Source organism: Podarcis bocagei, assembly GCF_964188305.1.
Source record: "Podarcis bocagei genome assembly, chromosome: 17".
Lineage (NCBI taxonomy): Eukaryota > Metazoa > Chordata > Lepidosauria > Squamata > Lacertidae > Podarcis > Podarcis bocagei.
Window position 1 is genome coordinate 16,318,442 of NC_138143.1, and position 27,672 is coordinate 16,346,113.

Below are 27,672 nucleotides of genomic sequence, written 5' to 3' on the forward strand. Positions count from 1 at the left end.
GTTGCTATTGTTGCTTATTAAATTTATTCATTTTTTAAAAAAACAAACAAATAAATCTCAAAGTGATTTCTCCTAAGTAAAAATGCAAGATGCCATAAAACAGGCAAAAACGGGAAACGATGCATAACGTTTTGAGCTGAGCAGAGTATGTGCACTTATGTTCTAAGAATATCATCGCATCTAGGACTAAAAATCACAATGAAAAGTAAATTGTTTGCATTGCACAATGCATCAGTCTGTAAAATGTGCACTGTCAAATATGGCAGACACATGATTGTGCAAATGAAGCTATTGCACAAAAACCAACATTTGCCACGGTATAATCGTGTGTGAACAGTTGCTTAACACAATATAGTGCTAGACTTAAAGCAATCGTTGCAAGTCCTCATTGTCAATGCTTCCTCCATTTCCTAATCTACTAGATTCGCAAGTGGTAGCTGTTTAGTTTTTGGAGAAGGCCTGATATCCACTTCAGAGGATAATTTAAATTACTTCTAGTTATAGGATAAAGTCTCCTACTATGAATCAAAAACAAAGAAAACAAAAGCTTTCCAGAGTTACCTTGTGCAAAACAACTATGGGGGGGAAATGGCCACACAGTGTTTCAATTCTATTTGGGTAGGCTTCCAAAACAATGATAAAGACACTCTACAACACATATTTCTGTTTCCAATTGCCTTGAAGATGTTTGCTTCTGTTTTTAATTTTTATTTATGTAGTAATTAATTCCCAAAATAGAAGGTTGGCTAATGAAAGCATGCATAAATTTCACTGTGTTTGTAGGCAAGAATATAATCCAGCCCTTGGAGTAAATGAAAAGACTCACTTGGCACTGAAAATACCACGAAGATGTCCCTGGGAATGATCTTGCATAAGTGGGGTGCCATTGCTGAAAAGCTTCTCTTCCTAATGACTACCTGCCTAACTTTATTCAGTGAAGAACACTTGTAGCAGGCTGTCCAAAGAGGCTTTTGGGGTTTGGGTAGGTGCATAGGAGAGAAGGCATCAGGTAACCTGATGTTGAGGTCTTTGAAGTTTTAAATCAGCACTGTGAATTGGGCCTGTTGGAAACAAACTGGGAACTGGTACACCTGACAAATCCAAGTGCAATATGCTCAAACTGGCAAGTTCAGACTGCTACCAAGTTCCAGTTTTAACTCACCCCTGAAAAAAATCTACAAGTTGCATCCATAGTTCTGAATTCTGTTCACTCTGACTGATGTGCAACATCTGTTTACCACGTACTGAGACCCTGCATACATTCCTGTTTCCCATAAGAACTAATAATTATTGTGGTCATGTGAACAAACCCACATGCGCAAACATGTGATAATCTAATATTAATATTATCTTGGATATTTTGTATCTCAGGGGCAAACTCATATGTTGAATATTGAATTGGCTAACACATACGGAGTTCAAAATTACATCTGGTGTTGGAGGCTCAGAAAAAAAGTCAGTATTGGTGGCAGAAGCAATACATTCTTTCCAGTGCTGAAATAAAAGCATTAGATTATTCAGAAATCTTAATCCTTCTGGTAACAGTAATCAATTCTTATGCCTCTTGCAATGCAAAAAATTCTGGCACAGCAGCTAAATACAGATCTTTAAGAATATAAAGCAAACATGGGAATCTTGATTAGCAATCAAGGGAGCATCCAGCTGAAAGCAAGATAGCATGAGTGAATGCACAATAACAATCTGGACCGCAACACTACAAATATCATTCCCCACGGTAACATATCATTGTTGCGACACTCAGTGTCTAAACATCCAGAGCTTTCAGCTCTATTTAAAACATGCCAGGGCAGCCACAAATCAAGCAAACTGTTGATAGACAGAGAATTCATCTGAGGCATTTCTCATGCGCATGTGTACATCCGCAGCGATGAGGAAAAACCTGCCAGTTATGGAAGAATCAGAAGTCAACTCCAAGCTGTGGCAGGGGACAGATATGATGAGAGAAAGAGCTCTTGGGTGACATTCAGAATTTAGTGTGGAACATAGGGCAGAAAGGGGGAAGAGAAGGAAAGGAGAAAGGGGAGGGGGAATACATGCCTTTATTTAAAAAGTACACATTCCTAATGGTACATAACAATGGTAAAGTGAAGCAAGTCTGCTGGTGTTTTTGCCGCATGCCTGGATTAATTATATCAACTCTAGATTTTGGCTGCCAGAGGTCATATATTTCCTCAATGGTAGCTCTAGGGGTTCAACTGTCATAGCCATCTATTTCCCGCTGTTAACCCTAAAAACCTGACATGTGTCTTCTTAGCTGTAACGCCTAAGTTTTTCGCTAAGAAATCCTAGCATAGCTATAGGATATCTGGACCTGTTGAAAGTTGGTATTGGTTTATTACAGCATGGTGGATTTAAATGGAAAACAAGCTGGTCACACAAACACAAAAAGAACCCCTATTATTTATAAAAGCTAGTCCCCAAAATTCTCTCTCGCACACATGAACAGGAGTTGATACAAATGATTTAATAAGCCAGAAATAACTGGTGTGAAGGACAGGTACACAGTCTAGACTCAACATCTTATGGTTGTGAAGCCACAGTTGCAGAAATATACGCATCTGTTAAAAGTATAAATGATTGGCAGTGATACACTTAATCAAGGGAAAATACTTTTTTGTAATACAATACTAGATGTGCAGCATGTTTTCTGTTCTCTATCCTTGTTCTCAGTGTCTTCCTAACAAGGATAATTTAGTTGGGTAGCGGCAGAATTGTAGTTTGCAAAAAGTTCAGCAGTGTGGTTTGCCAGGATGAAGCTAAAACTCCAAGTTTCTGTTGACAAACGCGAACGATATTTGCCAACTTTGTGAAGGGGTGTTGAATTGTGTAAGACCCAAAGGGCTTTGCTACTTTGCTTGCATAGGGGGAATGAATCACAGCCTGCTATCTTTACATGGGAAAGGTAGCTGTCCCAATCGTAGCAAGTTTCTGCTTTGTTAAATGTTCGATCTGATTGCACAGTAGCTAAGTGTCTATTTAGAGAGAGTTCAGAGACGGATTTCTGCTTGACACACAAGTTTTCTGTGTCTAACGGTAGAGGAGCATTTCATTAGGACAGCTCTCAAGTGAAGCCTAAAGTGGTTCAGTCCACACACAAAGCTTTTATCCTGGCTCCAGCAGTGCACAGTAGTTCACCTCCTATCTGCAGCTACTTTAACAAGCTTTGGTGTCATACAAATAAAGGAGTTTCAAGCGCTGGTGCTAAACAGATTGAACAGAAGCTAAAGAAGTGACGGTTATTAAATTGTTCCCTCAACTAACAACCATTTAACTGATCTTGGCTTTGATTATAGCCTATGTTGTATGCATGTGTGTGGTTGTTATGAAAGACGAGTATCCCCTGAGGTGCTCAAGGGAGTTGGCTGTAAACCTCTTCAAATTCTGGGTGGGAGGAGTTATTCAGTAGTCAGAGACACACTTCCCATAATCCTGTTGTTCTCTGTTTTCATATTCTGTTTGTAGATATAGTAGATAAGACTTCTTGGAGACAGTTGGAGGATGGATGGCAGCTAACATATTGAGGTTGAATTCTGACATGACAGAAGTACTGTTCTTGGGGAACAGGGGGCAGGTTGGTATGGAGGACTCCCTGGTCCTGAATGGGGTAACCATGCCCCTGAAGAACCAGGTGCGTAGCCTGGGGGTCATTTTGGACTCACAGCTGTCCATGGAGGTGCAGGTTAATTCTGTGTCCAGGGCAGCTGCCTACCAGCTCCATCTGGTACACAGGCTGAGACCCTCTCTGCCCATGGACTGTCTCGCCAGAGTGGTGCATGCTCTAGTTATCTCCTGCTTAGACTACTGCCATGCGCTCTATGTGGGGCTACCTTTGAAGGTGACCCGGAAACTGCAATTAATCCAGAATGCGGCAACTAGACTGGTGACTGGGAGTGGCTGCCGGGACCATATAACACCAGTCCTGAGAGACCTGCATTGGCTCCTAGTACGTTTCTGAGCACTATTCAAAGTGTCCGTGCTGACCTTTAAAGCCCTAAATGGCCTCGATCCTGTATACCTGAAGGGACGTCTCCACCCCCATAGTTCAGCCCAGACACTGAGATCCAGTGCCAAGGGCCTTCTGGCGGCTCCCTCACCACAAGAAGTGAGGTCACAGGGGACCAGGCAAAGGGCCTTCTCAGTGGTGGCGCCTGCTCTGTGGAATGCCCTCCCATCAGATGTCAAGGAAATAAGCAACTATCCTACTTTTAAAATACATCAGAAGGCAGCCCTGTTTAGGGAAGTTTTTAACGTTTAATATTTTATTGTGTTTTTAATATTCTGTTGGGAGCCACCCAGAGTGGATAGGGAGGCCAAGCCAGATGGGTGGTGTATAAATAATAAATAATAAATTATTATCATCATCATTTAGTTTTAACAATTATGAGGGGCAAAACACTTATTACGAAAAACTATCTGCAAGTATTTTGTTAAACCAAGGTATTGGCATACTGAGGCTTTAGCAATTCAACTGTACAATATATGCATAATAAGATCATTTCCTTCCTGGTAGCATTAAAAGGTAAAGGTAAAGGGACCCCTGACCATTAGGTTCAGTCGTGGCTGACTCTAAGGTTGCGGCGCTCATCTCGCTTTATTAGCAGAGGGAGCCGGCATACAGCTTCCAGGTCATGAGGCCAGCATGACAAAGCCGCTTCTGGCGAACCAGAGCAGCACATGGAAACACCGTTTACCTTCCTGCTGGAGCGGTACCTATTTATCTACTTGCACTTTGATGTGCTTTCGAACTGCTAGGTTGGCAGGAGCTGGGACCGAGCAACGGGAGTTCACCCCGTCATGGAGATTCGAACCACCGGCCTTCTGATCGGCAAGTCCCAACATCCTGGTAGCATTACCAATCATAATATCCAGATGTAGCCCAGTAACATGTGGGTACTCAAAGAGAGTCCACTGGAATCAGTTTTGTGCCTTGGGGATTTAGCCATAACCATCTTGGCTGAGAGTCCTGGGAGATCTGCTCCCTGGCCTGGAGGGCAGGGCCCCGATTGACTCCAGCTACAAAAGCTGACGCTGCTGAACAAACTCTTGAGCTGTAGTATTGTTTAGAGCTGCAGAGATCAGAAGAGTTGTTCCGTTGTGTGGAGAGGTTACTTCCTGGTTCACATGGAGAAGCTGCTTGCAATGAAGCCCAGCAATGGAAGCACACAGCTGCTTTGAGGCACCACCGGGTGTTGAAATTTTGCACGCCCTAATAATTTTGCACCCTGGGCAACTGCTCTTGTGAACGCCCTCCATGCAATGCCACTGTACACAACCTGATTGACTGGTCACATGGGAGGGATCTGTTATCCTTCAACATGCAAATAACTGCTGCAACTACTGTTTACCTGTCAAATTAAGTGTGTGTGTGTGTGTGTGTGTGTAATTTCTTGAAATTTGGGCTATTCTTTTCATATCTGTTTGTTTTAAATTGCTCACATAAAAAAATCTTTCAGCTGCATTCTAAAGTCATAAATGTGTACATCATAACTCTTCATGCCCAGAAGACAAGTTCAGATTTTATATTATTTTGGGGCTTCTTTTCATGTAAGTTTGATCTCTCCCTTGTGTCTTGTGTGGTCTATAAGGACATTCAATCTCATCTACCTAAGGCAAGTACTCTCCCCTGAGATATCTGAAGCATGATGATCAGTGGCAGTAACACAGAAAGTTAAACAAGGATGACACATTAGAACTAATTTGAGAATTAGACAGCCTAAGAAGTAATTAGGAAGGAGTAGCCACTATAAATTGTGGAGTCTTGTCAGAGCACTACACCTATAATTAGGTAAACCCAGAAGTTCAAAAGCTCCATTTTCACATCTATGCTATAATTTTCAGTAACCGAAACATGTTGTCAAGTTGTCAGTATTAAGAAAGTAATCTCTTGCCAGGTAATTATGTAAAAGAACATTTTAGGAGGAACAACTCTGCACTGTAAAAAGCAAGCACTCACTTTATCCTGTTCAAAAACTAGAGTTAATACTTCCAAGAACATATAAATAAATAAATAAAATACTACAGTACCAAGACAGCAAAGGACACATTTGCCTTTTCTTTTTGATTTCCATCCCCCCCCCACATTGCAAATGCTAAGGTTTGATGTACAAATTATATATACAAAATGATCAGCACCTTGGGCACAACACCCTCAAATGTTTGAAATACCCACGGAAACCTTCCCAGCCTAAAATCCCTTTGTTGACTGACTCTCCTATGGAAACTGGAAAACAACTCTGTTGAGGAAAATCTCTATCCCAGAAAGCAGAGGGAATGACTCCTCTAACACCTTCAGACTCGGCCTACTACCAATGTATTTATTCTGCCCCATCATCGAACAGCCCAAGCTGGCAATACCACACAAATTATTTTACTCCATCTCCTCAGAGTATTGCGGAAGAACGATATCAATCAACATTTGATTATCTCCTTCTACCAGTCCACAATAGAAAGTGTCCTTTCAAACTGCATCACGGTGTGGTACGTTGGTTTGACATCAACTGATAGGAAGTGCCTACAGAGGGTGGTGAATACAACACAAGATATTATGGGCTGTCCCGTGAATCCGTTGGATGAAATAGCAGAAGAACATTGCCTCAGGAGAGTGAGGAAAATTCTCAGGGATGATTCACACTCTGGCCGGCACTTTCTTGATCTCCTGCCCTCAGGCAGAAGATATAGAAGCATGATTAGTTGCACCAACAGGGTAAAGAACAGCTTCTATCTGTGGGCTGTTAGGCTGCTGAATGAAAAGATAACAACAGGGCAACTGACTTTGGGGTTTGGTGGGTGTGCGTCAGTAAACGAGGGGAATTAAGACTAAGAGAGCTGAGTGGGGGGTGCTCGTGTAATCTCACTGTATACAAGTTGTCTTTGTGTTGTTTCATACCCTCCAAGTGTCCAGATTTTCCAGGGACAGTCCCGGAATTACAAATGCCTCCCAACTTCTGATTTGATCCCAGAATGTCCCTATTTCCCCTGCCAGTGAGCTGGGGAGGAGAATGAGCTGGTGCAGGAGTGAGGGAGCATCTTGTGGCCTCCCCATGGTCTCTCCATGGCTGCTGCCGCCGGCCTCCTCCCTTGAGCAGCTCATAGTGGCTGTTTGAGAGCTCAGAGAAGGCAGGGACAGCAAGGAGGAGAAGGAAGCTCCATACAGCTTAATTCTGCTTAATTCTGATGCTAACCTTGGTTAAGAGAATTATCCTTGGCTGGATAATCACTACCTAAAACATTAGTGGAAAGGAATTAAGATAAAACAGGTTGAATTAGCATAAAATAGATAAAATATTTTTTCCCCTATTAAATTTTCCACAGGCTTCTACTTGCATGATCACGTATGTTGACAATATCTATGAAACTGAAGTTTAATTTGACTTTCAGAGCTAGAAATTGTGGGATGGTAGTGGTTTCATTGTGTTCAGAAACTTTGCATTAAATAAATTAAGACAGAAATCAAACGGGAGGACTGATGTACTTCAGCTTTTCAAATTACTACATTTTTTTCAGGGAAAGGGTAGTCTGGAGACAAACGTATTTAACTGGCTAACATGTAGTAACTTGAAATGCACATAGCTGTCTTTTCCCTCCATACTTATTTTACTCCAAGGGGTGTGTGTGTGTGTGTGTGTGTGTGCGCGCGCGTGGGTGTTAATTGACTGCTTTAAGGAGCTGTTAAAAAAAAATACAACCCATGTACTGTGTGAAAGATGAGTATTCGGATAAAATTGAAATTGACATGCTCACAAACCTATCACTCCTGCCACTCTCAATTATACTTGAACATTATTTCTTGTACTTTCAACAACAAATTGAAGCAGGAACAAAATGGGATTTCATTAAGATCACTCTTTTAAAACAGCTCACCATCAGAGCTCCAGTAAAAGAAATATTTTTTTTTTAAAAAAAACTAATCTAGGAATTTTTATCACAGAAGTGTCCTGTCTTGAAGCAGACCTGATGGAATCCTGATTTAAATTAAGATTGCTAACTGCATTCCTTTGTAACTCAGTTTGTTGCACTGAGGATCCTTGATCATCCCACTATTCACTGACCAGCAAGAGGTGAAATCCATTCCATAAATAGAATCGCAGAACTGGAAAGGGCCTGGGGATTGTCTAGCCCAATCTAAAATCTTGGCGGTATCAGCACTATGCTCTACCCAACTGAGCTATCCAGGCTGAGATGTACATAGTTTATATGCAACCTTATCAGGTTACAACCCCCTCTTGAACTTCATCAAGACAAGTATTAACAAAAACTCATTGAAAATATTTACTTGCTGTACAGTGGTACCTTGGTTCTCAAACTTAATCTGTTGCGGAAGTCCGTTCCAAAACCAAAGCGTTCCAAAACCAAGGTGCACTTTCCCATAGAAAGTCATACAAAATGGATTAATCTGTTCCAGACTTTTAAAAACAACCCCTAAAACAGGAATTTAACATGAATTTTACTATCTAACGAGACCATTGATGCATAAAATGAAAGCAATAAACTATGTACTGCAGTCACACAATCAATCAATCAATCAGTAGCTGAACTGGGTTCCACACAGTCACAAAAACAAAGCAAAAAAGTCGCAAAAACAAAAACGCAACATAAATAGCAAAAGCAGACAGACCTCAGCGTAACACTCAAAACAGAAGTGTGACACTCAGATTGGAAATGTAACAGTCAAAATGGAGCACGTTCAGCTTCTGAAAAAAGTTTGCAAACCAGAACATTTACTTCTGGGTTTGTAGTTTTTGGGTTCCAAGTTGTTTGAGTACCAAGGCATTTGAGAACCAAGGTACCAATGTATATGTTTAAGCAAGTGCAGGATCTGTACAGGAGAACATCCTGCTGCATAGTGACAGGACAAATATACTGCTTCTATTCATTCCAACAAATGAATTTGCATGGAAGAACAGGGATTGTGTCCTCTGCCATCTTTCCATTTCTGCCGCATACACCACAGAGACTTCTTTTTTATGGAACGAAGAGAAGGATGTGTTGCAAAACATCATTATAACATTGACTCCAGTAGCATATGCTCTGAATATCTGTACAAGCTCATCTAATTAAATGCAATGGCACATCTCTTCCAGTAGTGAGTGCTCTTTGCTAATAAGAAACCATCCAAAACTCTCCATGGGCCATTATTTTCAATACATCTGAATCTCTGTGAAAATATCGAGCATAACCAATTTTAAAAGCTAGCAGCTTAAATACCATTGTGAAATGTCGGGATTCTGGTCCAGGGACATCTTTGAACCTTCTTTCTCCTGGGTGTTTGGTTCATGGGCTGTTTTAAAGAATGAGAGTTTTAAAGAAGCAGAGTCCTGTGCTTCTTTCTGATGGCAAGGTCCACAGAACATCTTCTCCAGAGACAGTACTCCCAGGCACTAAGAGGATACAACGAATGCATTCCCTACCCTTTTCCTTTACTGGTGGAGAAGTCCACCCTTCTGCATTTGCTTTGGCCAAAAGAGCTCTAAATGAGAATGAGACACATGTCATGTTGAGGTAGAGAGAAAAGTGAGCAAGAGGACTGGCACGGAAAATAACAAAGAAGCCAAGTCTCAGGGCATTCAGTGGTATAAGCACAATCTCTGGGCCTAGAAACCATACGTTAACATAAGACAGGCATAAGCAAACTCAGTCCTCCAGACGTTTTGAGATTACAACTCCCATCATCCCTAGCTAACAGGACCAGTGGTCACGGATGATGGGAACTGTAGTCCCAAAACATCTGGAGGGCTGAGTTTGCCTATGCCTGACATAAGATATCAGAAAATGCTAGAGCAGGCATAGTCAGAGAGGTAACGTTGGCAGGACGTTACTTTTTTGTTCCACAAGCAAAAGCATATTTCTCTTAGCCATTCCAGGAATCAAGAAAGCTAGAGGATCTTCCTTCTCTGAATGGTACTATCAATGGCACTTGGACCTAATCCTTTTCATCTTGTTTTCTCAATGAGCTTCCTTACCTTGAGCAGACCCCAACTTTATAGACATGTAGCTACAACCTGGTTCTCTTTGCCAGAATACTAACTTAGACAAATATGGAGAACACACAATGAACTTCCTCTCCAGTTCCCATTCACCTTTCCTTGCTTTCTCCTATACACTTTAAGTGGCTTTTCTCATCATAGATCTTGTAAGCAGTAACTGACAAAATAATGGGCTGCTTCATTTTTGCCCAGATACTGCCCTAGGTCCCACAGATAGGTAACGTAGCTGTATATCATTCTTCTTTGGTTACTTCCTACTATTTTCATTTTAGACTACCCCTCCCCCCAAATAAAATATCTAGGATGTTTTCCTAGAAGTTTGGCTCTGTATATATGCAAGTCCATGCTTATACAGATAAATAACAATGGTAACATAAATGTGGTCTTAATTGCTACTGACTACGTACCTTTTCATTGACCTAATGAGTGGGAACCTGTTTGATACTGTGCAAATATGTGTGCTAGAATTCTACCCCATGTTTCATTATCAATAGTAAACTAAAACTGTAAAGCTCCCTTAGTCCAGCCATGCTCAGACTCCCGAATGTGAGATTTCCTCAAAGAAACAGGAGAAGCAGGACCTGCCAACAAACAGCACAGCCACCAAACCCAAGAAACACACCATCCTTGCAGAAATGCACCATTCCCCACCATTCCAGCTGCAACACTGAAAACTCCAAAATGGATACCAGATTCACTCAAATTACCCAAGGGCTTACGGACCAGAGGGAATGAGGTCAAGCAGGAACATCAGGGTTGCCAGTAGACTACCTAGCTACTGTTGGAGGAAAGCAAATACATTTTCTTCTCTGAATATCCTAGTCAATGCATGTGCTGTTTTAAACCACTTCTGTTTTAAACAGAAGCCACTGTTTGTACAGCAATCTAGCCTGCTTTTGTTTGTAGTTCTCTAAGTTAACTCCATGCCTAAACGCTGAGCCATTTTTTTGTTTGCTGTTTTCTCCAAACAATATGTGCGCTATTTCTCTCCTATCTCCACCAATCCTGTAAGAAGTTCCTGCATGAATAAGCCCTTCAAACTCCAGAAGCTGTGATTATTCCAATCTAATTCACCCAAGCTGCTAACAGCTAGCTCCTCAAGGCTATTGTTTACACAATAATACTTGGAAGAAGGAATCCATGTGACATCCTGCCCAGACCAGGGTCTTTTTGAGAGCCAGGAAGAGGAGTCGCCATCTCCAATGGAGGCTCAGTCTAAGCCAGGTGGTTGCTGATGTAGCACTTACCTTGGAACTCTTTCCCAGGTTCCCTGGCCCTTCTTTTGTTGCAAAATATATACTATTCCTCCTTCAAGACCAAGTAACAGACCTTGTCTTTTTACCTGCAAACAACTGTTGCCTTCCTCAGTTCAGAGTTTTGTTTATAATGAGCACTTGAGGCTCCAGCAACAGCAGCAGGAATTCTTCTTTGAACTGTGGGACCACTTAGAGAAATGTAAATATTGTATTTCGGTGCAGTGCAGCTAAAAAGAGCTAAGCTTGTTTTTTAAAAAGATACAAATACAGGAGGTGATTCCTACTGGGAAACAAATCTGAAACAAAGCCATCGTTGCATCCACACTCCTGCAATTTCCAGCTCAAATTACAGTGGTTATTCTATCCATGCATGGAGAAAATAACCATGATGTGATAGGTAAGCCAAACTGTTTTTAATAGTGTTTTATGTTTTGCTGTTTTACGACCACCTGATGTTTTATGATATGGCAGTATATAAATATTTTATAAATAAATGATCCTAATAAACAGTACTAGTGGCATGTGGTCATCCGTATACACCAAAAGGAACAAGGGCAGGGGAAAATGTATACTAAACATTTGTAAAACTAATGCAATTCGTTTATACACGCTATTCAAAATACTTAGTTTATTATATATTAGACACACATATATTACACACAGAATTCCAAAACTAAGACGAAAATACCAAATGGACAAGTGCCTGATCACTGCTGTTTCGGTCATTATCAATGGTGTCAAAACAAGAACAGTATATGTTTATTATACATAACATTTTGTAAATAAATAAATGCATTGATTACTTCTTCTGTTAGTACAAACAAGATCTTTAACCCTACACTGACAGAGAAACTGCTTTTACAAATCCAGTGTTTGGGTCAAGAAGGGCATACAAATAAAATATTTGGCAGATTTGATTAAGCATCACACCACTTGCAAGAAGATGAAAACATCATGCCTTCACTGCAACATTCGTTTTCCATTGCACCGCCCTTGAGCTTGACCCAACCTATCAGCAAAGGGTTAAATATGCTTCTGCTAACATCTAACCACCTGATGTCCAATCATAAGTTTAAGAAGTAAAGGAACCAATTAAAAAAGCACGTAATATTCCTAAAAGTCCATTTTGAAAACCACTAAGGAAACATTAAATCCTTAAGAGTCTATACATTGTTATTTTACATATAACCGTTGCTTTTTAAATTTATTTTCTAATTCTATGTTTCTAGTGAATGTTCAAAACTGAGGGTATGTGACGGTAAATAGGGATACCCTGGAGAAAACATGGAATCCATTGCTGGACTGCATTCTCTAGTTCATTTTTAGTTATGAGTTTAGCAAAAGATGGAATATGATAAAGATTTGGGGGCAGGGGCAGAATTCTTCCCCTGGCCAGCAGAAACATCACATTTCTGAGGTTAAAGCTGGAAGCGCTGTACTGCTATTTTTGTATCATGTTTGTGCAGTGTTTGCATAATGGGGGCCTATGGGGCTACAGGATCGTAACTCACAGATCCATCCTTAAGACTCCAGAACAACAGAATTTGGGGACTTGATCCCCAGGCCGCCCAAATACTGCTTCGGTTGTCATTGATGGTGATGAATACACATTAGACCAGCCTTTCTCAACCTGTGGGTCCCCAGATGTTGTTGAATTACAACTCCCATCACCCCTAGCTAGCAAGGCCAGAGCTCAGGGATGATGGGAGTTGTAGTCCAACAACATCTGGGGACCCACAGCTTGAGAACTGCTGCATTAGACTGATATCTAGCAACAACTACTAATTTTTTCTGGGAGAAAATCACAGCTAGCTTTTTTATTATTTTGAATAAATCTTTAATTTCTAATTGATGCATTGTTACTTTAAATAAAAGTTTGTTTTAATTATCTGATTATCCTGCAGATAACAATGTAACAATACTCTTGTCATGAAGCCATAAAGTCTGGCCTTTTAGCCTTATGCTACTGTGCTATAATCTCAGACCGTGGTTCCCAAATTCCACCACCACCACCCCAGACAAATAGATAACTGCAGAGTATCTAGGCAGACCATTTTTCTGTCTGTTGTTCACCAATTTATTGAGCTGTGCTAGATGCTAAAGTCGGGCTGCAGGCGATCTGAATAAAGCCCACAAACCACCGATAGCCCATTGACAGGGCTGGGCCATTGATATGGTTTTCAGCATCGCAATATATCACCAGCTAAACACTGTGATTTACTGATATATCATGATGTCTGAAATAAGGATGGAACTGTCTAGAGGCAAACATGGGCCACACATTGGGAACCTGTGATATAAGAGGTAATCTGAATACACAGTGCTAAACCTTCCAATAAAGTATCAGATTCAGAATGTAGGGAAGAGTATTCTAGGAGGAAATATTTTCCCATATCAAAAACCTCCTGACCATGAAAACCATTAGGGATCTAGGCCAGGCATCTGCCTGAAATTCTAGTTCTCCACTTAAAGTGATAAATCATTCAGACATGATCTCTCCAACTTCTGTGTTCTGAGCTGATAAAGTTCCCAGAGATTTTCATGCCAGTCTTCAATAACAAAGGGGAGAAGTGTGAACCAGGAGATACCCTTGAGTGATAGAATCAGCAACCTCTATTTATTTAGATAGTTCTACATGCGGGTGGCGCTGTGGGTTAAACCACAGAGCCTAGGTTTGCCGCTCAGAAGGTTGGCGGTTTGAATCCCCGCGACGGGGTGAGTTCCTGTTGCTCGGTCCCTGCTCCTGCCAACCTAGCAGTTCGAAAGCAAGTCAAAGTGTAAGTAGATAAATAGGTACCGCTCTGGCGGGGAGGTAAACGGCATTTCCATGCGCTGCTCTGGTTCACCAGAAGCGGCTTAGTCCTGCTGGCCACATGACCCGGAAGCTGTACACCAGCTCCCTCGGCCAATAAAGCAAGATGAGCGCCACAACCCCAGAGTCGGTCATGACTTAACCTAATGGTCAGGGGTCCCTCTACCTTTACTTTTACACCACTATTGTGGTGTATTGGGTGGTAGAGGAGGGGTAGTACCTGGAGGGGCCACCTTTGGTCCCGACCCTGCACTCAGCACTCATCTGTGGCTCCTAGAAGCTGCCAGCACGCGACAGCGGCTACACCCTGTGAAAGGCTTTGGCTGGCCGGCTAAAATAGGTGAGTTATGGACTTGCCCTGCATGTGGAAACAGGCTCCAGTGGATTGATCAAATGAGATCAATAGTGGGTCCAATGGTCAAAAAGGCAGTTTCTGCATGTGCTGTAAAGGGAATTGAGGGGCAGATGGAACTCATCAGCCTGGTAATTTAGCCCATATAGGAGAATGGAAACTCTGAACCTAAACCTCCACTGCCTTGTGGGATTTCCTCAGGAGAAGGAGTAAACCCTACACAAATGCAGAGCAGGGTCCCTAAGATGGTTGGATAGCACCTTGAACACCTCTTTTCTTCAACTCCTGCAGCCAAGGTGGTGCCAAACATATTGCTCTGCTTTCCTTTGGACCACAGAGTTTTAAAATATCCTGTTCATATTCTGTTCATTCACATTCAACTGATTTGATTTTCTGGCATCTGTCAACCAAAAAATATATAATTTCTCAATGAAAATTTAAGATGTAGCATAGCTATCAGGGCTTTACAGCAGTGTTTTGTTTTTGGTTTTTTTGAGTGATAAAATAAACTTACTGAGAAGAAATAGTTTCTGGTTGGAACTTTCTGTATAATTAACATGGTACTATCGCTTGTTAACTGTGTACAAATACAGTACTTGTAGTCCGGCACAAGACCAATGTATTTCAATACAACCACAGGCCAAGCCAGCAAAACAGACACAAAAACTAACAAAAGGTTGCCTGCTGGTCTATGGAGCATCGCATTTGATGCACAGAGATTCAAGCCACACATCATTAATCACAGTGAGGGTTAATCGCATCATCTTCACAAAGAATCTTTTTGTCTTGGCAGTAAAGCAACAGATTTATACACGGCAAAAACAAAGTGTTGATTTTGCCTGATGTGTGAACTCTTTGGGTGGGATTGTGAGAATCCTAGAGATGGTTTGCCGAAAAGCAGATGGATTACCAGGGGACTGTTTATTGCATCCATCCTCTTAATGCATCCATCCTCTTTGTTAAGTATGTTCTTTGACCTAAGCAAGATTTATCTTCACAATCCTCATCTCTCTAATGTTCCAGTCAACCGTGTTCTCACCAGTGATATCCACTCCACAATCACAAGTGCAGCTGAATTGCAGCACAAAGCATTATCTTTGTATCTGCTTTTTAAAAAATAAATTTATATAACCAAGAAGAAACAACTACATACAATCAGAGAGTCTTCTCCAAATACAACACAGAACCTTGTAAAAGTGCATATGCTAAAAGCATCACAATCTTAACGAACACAAAATGATACACAATAACCTCCATCGCTTGGACTGTTGTCCACAAATGAAAAGATAGACTGAATCAGCAGGAGGAGTTTGAATGGTTATGGTTTGCATAACTTAGGCAAAGACAGGAGGAAAGAGGAACAAATGCTAACTAAAAAACATATGCCTCTGTTTAATTTTGGGGATAGGATTTCGACACCAGAAACATTGAAATAAATTCAGTGTATTAGCACAAAGCAGGCAAAATCTAGAGAAAACTAGGCTCACGCAAGTCCCATCAAAATAACTACTATTCAAAGATAGTTCACTAGCCTTATCTTATGCCCTCCAGATGTTGTCCTCCAGCTCCTATCAGACCCGGCCAGCATAGTCATTGTTCAGGGATACTGGGATTTATAGTGCAACAAAACGCACAGGACAGCAAGTTGGTGAAGTCTGGCTTCCACTATAGAGCAGGGGTCAGCAAACTTTTTCAGCAGGGAGCTGGTCCACTGTCCCTCAGACCTTGTGGGGGGCCGGACTATTTTTTTGGGGGGGGATGAACGAATTCCTATGCCCCACAAATAACCCAGAGATGCATTTTAAATAAAAGAACACATTCTACTCATTTAAAAACATGCTGATTCCTGGACCATCTGCGGGCTGGATTGAGAAGGCACTTGGGCCTTAGTTTGCCTACCCATGGTATAGAGCAGTGGTTCTCAACCTGTGGGTCCCCAGATGTTGTTGGACTACAACTCCCATCATCCCTGAGCTCTGGCCTTGCTAGTTAGGGGTGATGGGTGTTGTAGTTCAACAACATCTGGGGACCCACAGGTTGAGAAAGGCTGCTATAGAGCAATTGTTGCAGGTAAATTTCAGCTTCTATGCAGTCTTGTTACTTCACTAGGCTATGCTCCGGAACTGGTTTTGTCTTACAGTCACAACTTAAAGCCAGACCTCTGAAGGGTTATGGGAGGGAGATACTCCTTCTGGTTTGCTCCCAGCCTATACTGACTGAGCTACTGGTTCCAGCTCACCATTCAGATCTTCTCTCTTGAATTCAGAGCAGCCTGGTAGAGTAGCCAGAGCTGCAGTAGATCTCCCTCCAGTTTGGCATACTTGACCTCTGTAGACCACTTCTCAACCAACTGACGCTCTTCTCCCTCATACCTGTTACAGTGCAAGTTTCTCTTTCCTTATGACAGCCTTTCTCAACCTGTGGGTCCCCAGATGTTGTTGAACCACAACTCCCATCACCCCTAGCTAGCAAGGCCAGAGCTCAGGGATGATGGGAGTTGTAGTCCAACAACATCTGGGGACCCACAGGTTGAGAACCGCTGCCTTATGAGTTCTGGGATAGGAAGGAGCCAGAAGAGCACTGCTACGGGAGGAGAGTTTGCCACCAACAGTTCCAACCACGGCTCTAGTTCTTATACCTGTTCTTCCTAATATCTCTGAGTTCCTCTCTCCTGCCATTTAGAATAACACTCTAAATGTTAAATGCCATTTTTCACATGCACCATATTATTTAAAAGATAGGCCAGTCCTACCGTATCTTCAATTCTGTGGTTCGTATTCAGCAAATCTGAAAGGAAATCTTCATTAAGACTCTCTCTCCGAATCAAGGTAAACTCACGCAGAAAGATGGCTCCCTGGCTTTGGTCGCCACCAACCTAGAAACATAAGATACTATCGTTTAGAAAAATAATGCTTTATCTTTGCTGGCAACATCATAGAAAGGAATAACAATTTCTGAACTGTCTTCAAAAACAGTGTAGAAATATGCTGATGCATAAGAAAATGAAATATTTAATCAGCTTTTTTTATACAGCCAACCATGGACACATTGCATAGTGCAACAGGAGTAATAAACTCCAAATAACAAGAAAGGAAAAGCAATGATCCCAATTATTAGGGTGGGAAAAGATGAAGTCTATAAAATCTCAAATGATCAATTTTTCAAGTTCTCTTTGGAATTATATGCTAAACCAAAATATGTAGTTTAAGATGATATAGAGCCTTCCTTTAACAAAATAAACAACATATTTAGATGACACACAAAAGCATATATTAAAAAATGTTTAGGGGTACTATCATTTTGACTCAAGAAAGTCATCATTTTATAGTTCAAATCGGGGGAAATAAATACAGTAAATGGACAAAAGTACAAAGATTCATAAAATGTTTAGGGGTATGCGTACCCCTGCGTCCCCCCAGAAAAAAAGCACTGGATCTATCAGCACCAATTGTACAAAGAGAAACTTGATAAAGGTAATTTATGAATGACATTCAATCAAGCTTATATTACAGTTGCACTCAAACCAGATAAAGATCACACTCAGTGTGCAAATTATCGGCCTATATCACTGATTAATGTTGATACAAAGAATTTAACAGTGACTTCAGCAATTAGAATCCAGCAATTGATAATGTCCGTTATTGAGAATGACCAGACTGGTTTTATAAAAACGAGGCAAGCAGCAGTTAATATGAGATTAGTGGTGGATTTCATGAAAACAAAGATCACCACAGCCAATCACAAACAAACAACCACACCCTAGGCCAACCCCCAACCCCAACCTCTCTCACCACCAAAGGAACACAAGTGAATAGCAGAGAACCTGCACAAGCGACACTGACACAAAACCCCATATATATTAAGTATAATAGAAACATCGCCACCCACCCCCACTCACCTTCCCCCCTCCACGTCTTTCCCCCTTTTCTTCCTAATGTCTCAACAAATGAAAAAGATGTTACTTGGAGAGAGAGAGAGAGAGAGAGAGAGAGAGAGAGAGAGAGAGAGAGAGAGAGAGAGACATTGCACATACTTTTGTAAACCAAGAAAATCTAGAAGAAGAAGGAGGAGGAGGAGGAGGAGGAGGAGGAGGAGGAGAAGAAGAAGATTAGTGGTGGACTTAAGCAAAAATAAAGACCAATTTCTAATGTTACCATTAAATGCTGAAAAGCCTTTTGACACAATTTATATACAGTATAGAGAGGTAGCTTGAAATAAATTTTGATTTCATAAAATGGATTAAGATATTGCATGACTTGCCTACACCTAGAGTTAAAATGAATGGTATCGTGGACCCACTCCCAGTGACGCATCCCCACCCCCCAAAGGAACAAGGCCTGAGCAAAACTATAACCTGTATAGCCATGGCTAGTATTTATACAAACTTAGCAAATGCCAGCCATCTAAATGCTATGTCCCAGATCAGCCTCACCTGTGCTTTGGACGACATTTCCATCAGCCCCAACCAGCATGGCCAATGGTCAGGGATATTGAGGGTTGCAATCAAACAGCATCTCGATGGCAGCCTGGGTTGGGGCTCTGTGGGTAGTTAACAATGAGTGGCTGAGAGCCACCTGTCACAACTTGTGACATTACTGCTACTTCCCTCTACCACCAATAAGCTCACCTGGGGTTGCATGGATATGTGAGGAATAAACTATGTATTACTAGCAGCCTGCATAGTATACAGTAATGTTAGTTCACATCTGGTGAACTTAAAGAACAGCAATTTGTAGCTTGACAACTTATATTCCTGCTACAGCAATTGGCCCAAGAAAGTTTTTTGTCTCATACTTCTTATTGCTGCTTTTATACCTCCCTGGTTGGTTTGTAGACTGCAAAGCTACCTTGGAAATGTTCAGAGAGCTTACACTTTATTAGGAAAGCTATGGGTTTAACCCATCTGTCTATATACCACATGACTTTGTCTTAACTATGAAACCAGGACCAGTCCACCACTCACGGGCAGCTATATGGCATTTTAGGGTATAAGGATGCGATCTTTTCACATGAAGAATGAGCAGTGGTGTGTTTCATAGTTACTGCGCCTTCCGTTGAGATGGCTGGAGAGAAATCAACTGAGGAGGAAAGGAGAGGGGTGGAGGAAAAAAATAATACCGAAAAGGGTGGATGGAAAATTCAAGGTCTCTCAGCACAGAATAGCCTTAGTTTTATACTTTGTAATATGTTGGAGAGAATTCCTCGAGTTCATGGCTGTGAAAAGGAGAGGGAGGTGTTCAGCCCTTCTGAGTGCACTGAACGCTTGTGCTGTAAAATTAAATGTTAAAAATTATATTATTGCTGTAGTATAAGACATATATGGTTTTATGAGCATGGGGAATTTTTTTTAAAAAAACAAAACAGGTGCATGGACTTTGCATTATGTGGTTAACAGTGAGGTACACACCCAACTGTATTACATAAGACTCACTGTGCCATAGCAACACTGAGTACAACATGAATCAGGTGGGAATTGAAAAAATATCTCAAAAGGAATGGTAAAGTGCCACAACAAGCTTGCAGCTGTGGAGAGTTCTAAAGAGCAAAGAGCCATACCCAGGGGAAAACCTACTCATTATGAGAGGCGAACATGCTTGTAAGCTCAGTGTTACTCACATATTTTTAATAAATGCAAATCTGTTTGCAGCTTAGTGTATTATTTGTGCAGCTACTCTCTATGCAGATGAACACCACTCAAGATAGAGCTGCTATTATTATTATTATTATTATTATTATTATTATTATTATTATTAGTATTATTATTATTATTATTAATACCCTGCCCTTCCCGGTTCAGTAAACCGGACTCAGGGTGGCTAACAACAAATTTAAAACACTTAATTGTAATACAACATAGAAGCAGCATAAAATACAGTATATAAACATGAATAACAATAAAATTCAAAGTTCAGAAATCAATTTAGGGGAAATCCATCTAATAAGCATTAGATATTCACCAGGGCTAGCTGGCTGAATTAGTCCTCCTTGGGCCAGCGAGGAGGCCAGGGGAGAATTAGCTGTGGGGTCTCAGAGCGGGTGATCTTCATAAAAGGGGGGAGGGAGGGGAGAGAAGGGAAATAAAAGATCAGGCTGATTTCAAATTAAAGGCCAGGCGGAATAGCTCTGTCTTACAGGCCCGGCAGAAGGAGGTTAAATCCTGAAGGGCCTTAGTCTCCTGGGACAGAGCATTCCACCAGGTCGGAGCCATCACTGAGAAGACCCTGGCCCTGGTGAATAATCTGACTTCCTTAGGGCCCGGGACCGCTAAACTATGATTATTCATGGACCTTTAAGGTCCTCTGCGGGGCATACCAGGAGAGGCGGTCCCGTAAATACGAGGGCCCTAAAATAAGAAATAAGGGGCAGAAATTCTTCTCTTGAGAACAGGTCAGGTGGACCATTTTTCAATTTAAAAGTGTCACCTGTGCCCTGAACCATTTTTTTTTCCTTTTTTTGCTGCTGCAAATTAGGGTGGCTAATTTGATACGTTTTTGGACTACAGCTCACATCATCTCTGCATATGCCGGCTGGACACATGGGAGTTGTAGTCCAACAACATCTGGAGGTCCACAAGGTCTTTATTCCTGTTCTCCTCAACACGGAAGCTCCTCAGAAGAGGCAAAAATCTCTGGCTGCTTTATATCCCGTTTCTGATTTTTTTGGTTCAATTATCAGAAGCCAGAGATTAGCATGAGCTCAATTTATTGAGCCCAGGGATAGGCAGAAGTCACGATGCTTATAATTAAACACAAGGAATCTGTGTTTATGATTAACTGGCTCAAGATACAGTGCAGTCCCAGCAGGAGAGGAATTAAAAATGTTTCAGTGTGAAATGACACTTAATGAGTGCTAATTGCTTATGATAAGGTCCTGACTTCTCTCGACTGACTGAGAGAGCAAACATTTCTGTACCATCACAAAAATGCCCTGTTAGTGCATCCCAGGCCTCTTGCTCTGCAAAGTTACTTGGACAAGGAATGACTTCCTGTTCGGGCTTCCAGATGTGTCCGCATTGCTGCTCGCTGCCAAAAACACTTGCTGATTAGCACTGCTGTGTTGCTTCAAGCAAGGGTGGGTTTATTTTCATATAAAAAGGGAGTGGGGAAGGAGAGAAAAATATAAAGGGTGCTGAAAAGAGACAAAAATTGTAAGCAGTCACATCAAGCCTATGTTTAGATGCTTTTGAAGGAGTCCCTTTCAAAGAGAAGAATATGATTGAAGTTATAAAGTCATGCGTAAAAGAGAAAGAGGGAAATGCTATTTACTTTCATGAAATACGAGAGCTAAAAGCGATCTCGTGAAAATTAACCACCCAGCAAGATTAAAGCAAAAGGGAATTCTGCATATACACTGTGCACTATGGCAAGAACCAGAAGCGTACCAAAGATTCAAATTTAAATAAAAATAGATTAAATGAATCCATAAAAGGCCAGATACCTTATTTGCCAGATGGTGGGATGAACATCAGAGTACAGAGCTCTGTTATCACCCTGTGTTGTTAAAACCCAATGGAAGAGTCACATCCTGGCTCTTTGTCCGAGATAGCTGGGTGGAGGATGGACTGTTAAACTGACTTCATGTAATCTACGGAACTCAGTTAATTAACAATTAACTGACATTTCATTTCCAGGAATGTGGAAGAAACAACAAAGGGATCATCTATCTTGGGACCTGGACCTCACCAACAGGAAGGAACTGATCAATGAAGAGGAAGTACTGGGAAGTTTGGGAGAAAGTCCTGTTGGGTTTCATGATACAGAGGCAAGGGAAAGCTGAGGGTAGTGTAGGTGATACCCTCTGGACTTTAAGAAGGCTGGTTTCAAGCTTAAGGAACTAGTGGATGAGATTCCATGGTGAGAAATACTCAAAGAGAAGGGAGTCGAAGATGCATAGGGGTTTCTTAATGGTGAAATATTTGAAGGCACAAATGCAGACAAATCCAACAAGAAAGAAGAGTAGGAAGGACCCACAAAAACCAGTGTGGCTGCAGAAGGAGGTTACAGATAAACTGAGATTTAAAGAGGGTGTGTGCATAAGAAATGAAAGAAAGGGGAAATTCATGTATGAATAGCCAACATTTGTAGGGAGATGGTCAAGTGGGCCAAAGCTCTGGATGAGCTCAGGACTGCAAGAGATGTTAAAAATAATAATACTAATAAGGTTTCACATGTAAAACAAAGAGATATAAAACAGGTACAGTGGTACCTTGGGTTAAGAACTTAATTCGTTCTGAAGGTCCATTCTTAACCTGAAACTGTTCTTAACCTGAGGTACCACTTTAGTTAATGGGGCCTCCTGCTGCCGCCACGCAGCCACCATGTGATTTCTGTTCTAATCCTGAAGCAAAGTTCTTAAACCGAGGTACTATTTCTGGGTTAGCGGAGTCTGTAGCTTGAACCGTCTGTAACCTGAAGTGTCTGTAACCCGAGGTACCACTGTATATGAAATAATTATCAATATACTGCAGCACATTAGCTACAATTCTTTCTCTCCCAGGTGTTTTGGATCATTTATTACAGCACTCCTGAAAAGTTGCTAAAACGACTTCCGGATAATGGTTTTGAATTATCTTGTTGAGTTCATGCTTTTAAAGACAAAAGTACTTTTTTGCCGTACATCTCCAAGGATACAAAGAGGGTGCCCATACCTGACTGCCCTATTTAAAAGAAAAAGGAGTTGCGTTAATGGGACAGTCTGAGGATGTGTTACAACAAGCCCAAGAAATTCCCAGTTCAAATAGTGTTGTAAATAAAAATATGCCCTTTTCCCTTATGGGGTATCCAAGAGCCCATATAGAGTCCTTACATAGGTTCCCTATTGGTAGGAGAAAATAACAGAGGCCAACCAGAGAATATTGAGAAGCAAAGCAGCTAGTAAGCTTGATCTTTATTGATCTGTTGCAACAGGGTACCCCCCTCACACGCAGGAGAGGAAGAGGACCCAGAACAATGGCCGGCAAGGCCTTATAAAGACTTTTGAAATTCCCCTTCTCTAGATCAGGACCACCCCCAGAAACATTATGCATACATCACAGAAGGGGTGTGACCTAAGACCACCCCTCAGATACATCCCACCTACATCACAGAAATTTAAATGTTGTTTTTCTCTTCTCCTTGTTTATCTCCTGTCTAGCAGGTTCCTTGATTGGATTTTCTGGGGAGCCTGGCCATTCTTTTGTAATGCTAAAATACTTATTTCCTGGGCCAGGTCACAGGCTCACACCTTATTCAAACACAGATTAAAGGAAGAGACAATGGGGAGGCTTTTCCATTTTTAACCTTGCAGAGAAGGGATTTGGTCAGTTTAGGAATCAAAATGGTTCCAGGTTTGCCTTCCTGTACTGATCTATGTATGTGCAGTTATGAACATTACTATATATCTAAAACCATAAAATTCCTATCACAATTTCCCCCCTCTGGGGCTAGAATTTTTCTTAAAAATTTTTGCCCCACAAATAATAACATCGTATGTTGTAAATGGATGTGTTTGTATAAATATATCATAAAAATAACACATGTTGCGTTTTGCTACTAAATTACTTGTGGCATTCTAACACTTTGGGAGAGACCATTTACTCAATAGTGTTCTATGCTTTACACCTAGCAGGAAGGTAAGGTCCACTAATGACTGAAAAGTGCAGTTTGCTTCCCCCCCGCCATTTTAGTGTTCTCAGGTGTCAAGGTAGCTCTTCTGTGGTCTCACACTGACATAGTGCTACAGCAACACATCCTGTCTGTTGAATCCCCTCAGGGCTTTCATTTAACCATGTTGCCTAGCATTCACCATAGCTGGCACTGGTTTGGGCATCTCGTGAGGGAGAGGTCTTCGCCTTGGCCTTTTAGCTATGGGATTTTATTATAGGCTGTGGTCTTGCACTCGCACAATGGGAAGTTGCTCACTTGCACTTAAAGGACCAAAAGCTAATTGCAGCCTGGATACACTTGCCCAATTCGAACTGAGTCCAATTTGAATTTATCTTGCCCCATGGTTCTCAACTCTTCAAACCAATCTGTTAAAAGAAAACCATTCTTAACAAGGGCAGTTGTCCAAATAAGTCAATTTAAGTCTATAAGGGATCATTCCTGCTAAACCAAAGCATATCCACCTTCATGTTTCTTAGAAGCTTCTCCTTGGTAAAGCAAGTTTTAGCACATTTTTTTAAAATGGGTAGGGAAGGTTGGCATAGTGCCAGGTGGGACAACGAATTGTGGTTATCTAAACATTGGACTACACAATAGTGTGAGCTATTGGAAAGTATAAAATGCATGAGAATTCTCCACTGGTGTGTAAGGAATAAGACATTAAACATAAAAACAGTTACACACAAAAATTGCCCCCCCCCCTTTGTGGAAATCACACTGTCAGACTCATTTCAACATTCTCACATAATAACACATAATACAAAACAAAATAATTAAATATCTGTTGCATATCTAGACACAATTGTGATCTTTTACGTATGTATCTTTTGAATCCTGGAGCAGAGGCTTGAGGTTCAAGTGAAAAAATGTCCTTGCAATTTAACTCCTCCCCCCTTTGTCAGGTCCACTCCCCCCTTTGGCAGTCTATATCCTTTGAAAGAGATAACTGTGGGCACTTTGAAAACTCTGGTGTTGCAGGTCTTGTGAGTTGAGGGGTTGTTGCTGCTTTTCATCATTGCACATCTGTAGAAGTGATATCCTGTAAGGGGGCAGGGTTTTGGGAAGACTTAAAAACACAGTTACACAAGAAAGGGGCAAAAGGCAAAAAGGATGTCCTCCAGTTTCCATGGGAAGCTGCAAATATCACATTTCCATATAATTACAGTTATTATCTGCTAAGTTTGTTTGCTTTCCTTCACTTAATTTTTGTTGTTGTTGTTCTTTTCATATTATAAAATAAAAAATTACTCCACATGTATAGAAAGAGAACTGTAAAAAATACAAAGGTTAAAAAATAAAAAGGAAAGCAAAAAATTAGATTACCAGTTAGATGAAAACAAACTTGACACAAAAACATCAGATTCAGAAAAGAACTATTATTAAATATATTATCAAAACCACGCAGATTACTACTAGACTGAAAAAAAAATACAAAGGTTAAAAAATACAAAAGAAAGCAAAAAATTAGAATACCAGTTAGATGAAAACAGACTTGACACAAAGACATCAGATTTAGAAAAGAATTATTATTAAATAATACAAAGATATTATCAAAAACCGCACAGATTACTACTGGACTGAAAAAATGGGAAAACAATGGGGAAAAACTTAAAATTCACCATATGCTATCTGATAAAAGAACTTCATGAAACTGACTTTCAACATGTGATGAACATGTCCCCAAAGTAAAACACACACACACAAAATGAGCTATGAGGAACCAAAAATAAATAAATGCTAAGACACACAATTAATAAGCAACCTGAAGTAACCTGAAGTAATCTGTTTTGGCATTCTAACATCCCAAATGAAAATAAAAGAGTGTTTCTTGATGTGACATCATCAGCTGTAATGTTAATACTGGGAAATGAGTTAATACCAAGAAAAATGAATGGCAATTTAAAGTTGTGCAGGTACCTTGCACTAGCCAAAATGACAGAATTAATAAGAAATGCTCAGGCAAAAAGGTAAACAAATACCATTCCACAAACAATGTTTGGTTGTGCTTCGATTAATTTCATAGACATCATGGAGAAACTGATTAAATAAATGAAAACAGATTATTTGTAACTTTAAAAAAAAATGTCAAAGGCACAAAGAGATAGAGGTCACTAATACAGCAGGGATTCAGACTTGTTTCACAGAACAGAAAGAAAGTTGCTGTTTGGCTTTTAGGGAAGAAAGACAAAAAGAAAAACAAATGCAATTACTTTTTATAGAGTATTTAAATCACTGTTTGCATCCCCTCATTATCATTTGTGCTGTGGGAGAAAAGAAAGGACACTCTGTTGAAAGGGAAAATTATTTCATGTGAGAGGTCTGTCAGGAAGTGCTGTTCCTAAAATGCATAGGCATATACACACACACACACCAAAAAAAAAAAAACAAAAAAAAAAACAAAAACTTATAAAATTTAAATTCCATTGGGAGGCGAACCTTTTGTTAGCCCCTGGGGCAAGACATTAAGGGTGATTTCCCTCAATGGTTCCAAATTTTACATAAGGAAATTTGTATAGGTTTCAGGCTCTCCAAACCTTCTCTCTCCCCCCTCCTTTCTCTCTCTCTCTCTCTTGTAAGCTGATCTAGCCTCTGTGCATGTGCAGAGTTCATGCCTCAGCAAACCTTTTATACAATTGAAAATGTTGCATCTTTTGGCTCAATTAGAATAAGGAAGGGAAAGGTAAGGAGTAGATTTTAAAAATAGGGTTAGATTTTAAAACAAAAAAGAGAAACTCAGCAATTTAAGTATTCACCAAAGCTAGCAATTTCAGCCCCAGCAAAAGGAGTGCTTCCTTTATGTACAGGAAAGGGCTATCATTATTGGTCATTTTATCTGGTCATTCGCGGAACAATCAACCGCTCTCTTATTTATGAGTAAAAATGGCCAGGTAAGGAGTAGATTTTAAAAATAGGGTGATTTTAAAACAAAAAGAGAAACTCAGCAATTCAAGTATTCACCATTCAGCCCAAGCAAACTGAGACTGCTTCCTTTATGTACAGGAAAGGGCTAATATCCCTCTGGCCATTCGCGGAACAATCAACCGCTCTCTTATTTATGAGTAAAAATGGCCAGAGTTAGAATTCATAGGATTTTTTTTTTTTTTTTAACATTCTCAGCCATTTCAGCCTTACCATTTGCAGACAAAAATATTATTATTATTATTAATAATATTATTATTTTCTGCGCCTTAATTTACAGGAATGGCCAAGGCTAATTGTACTTGATTATTCATTTGTATGTGCTTAAACTTTGAATTGACTTTTAAGTTTGATTTTTAAAAAAAATAGTAGACAAAATGATAAATACTGTAATCACTCAAATGCTTGATATTACCAGTTGTGCTTCAAAACATCATGGCTTTTACCTCTCACCTTTTAAAAAAACAAAGAGCAAATCTGGGCTGAATTTCAACTCATCAGCCACAAATTGGGAAAGTTGAAAGGGACCTGGGGTCATCTAGTCCAACCCTAAAATACAGGTTTCATAGCAAGATTTGAGCAAATCTGGGCTGAATTTCAACACATCAGCCACAAATTGGGAAAGTTGAAAGGGACCTGGGGTCATCTAGTCCAACCCTAAAATACAGGGTTTATAGCAAGATTTGTA

The 27,672-nt window shown here is 40.6% G+C and overlaps 1 protein-coding gene across 1 annotated transcript in view; it reads right to left on the reverse strand.

Moving 5' to 3' along the window:
* ADAMTSL1 (ADAMTS like 1) overlaps positions 1-27,672 on the reverse strand; it is a 505,954-nt gene that overhangs the window by 411,769 nt on the left and 66,513 nt on the right. Inside the window, exon 2 of the mRNA XM_081176059.1 lies at positions 17,177-17,299. Coding sequence (XP_081032185.1) covers positions 17,177-17,299 — 123 coding nt within the window. The remainder of the gene's footprint in view (positions 1-17,176; positions 17,300-27,672) is intronic.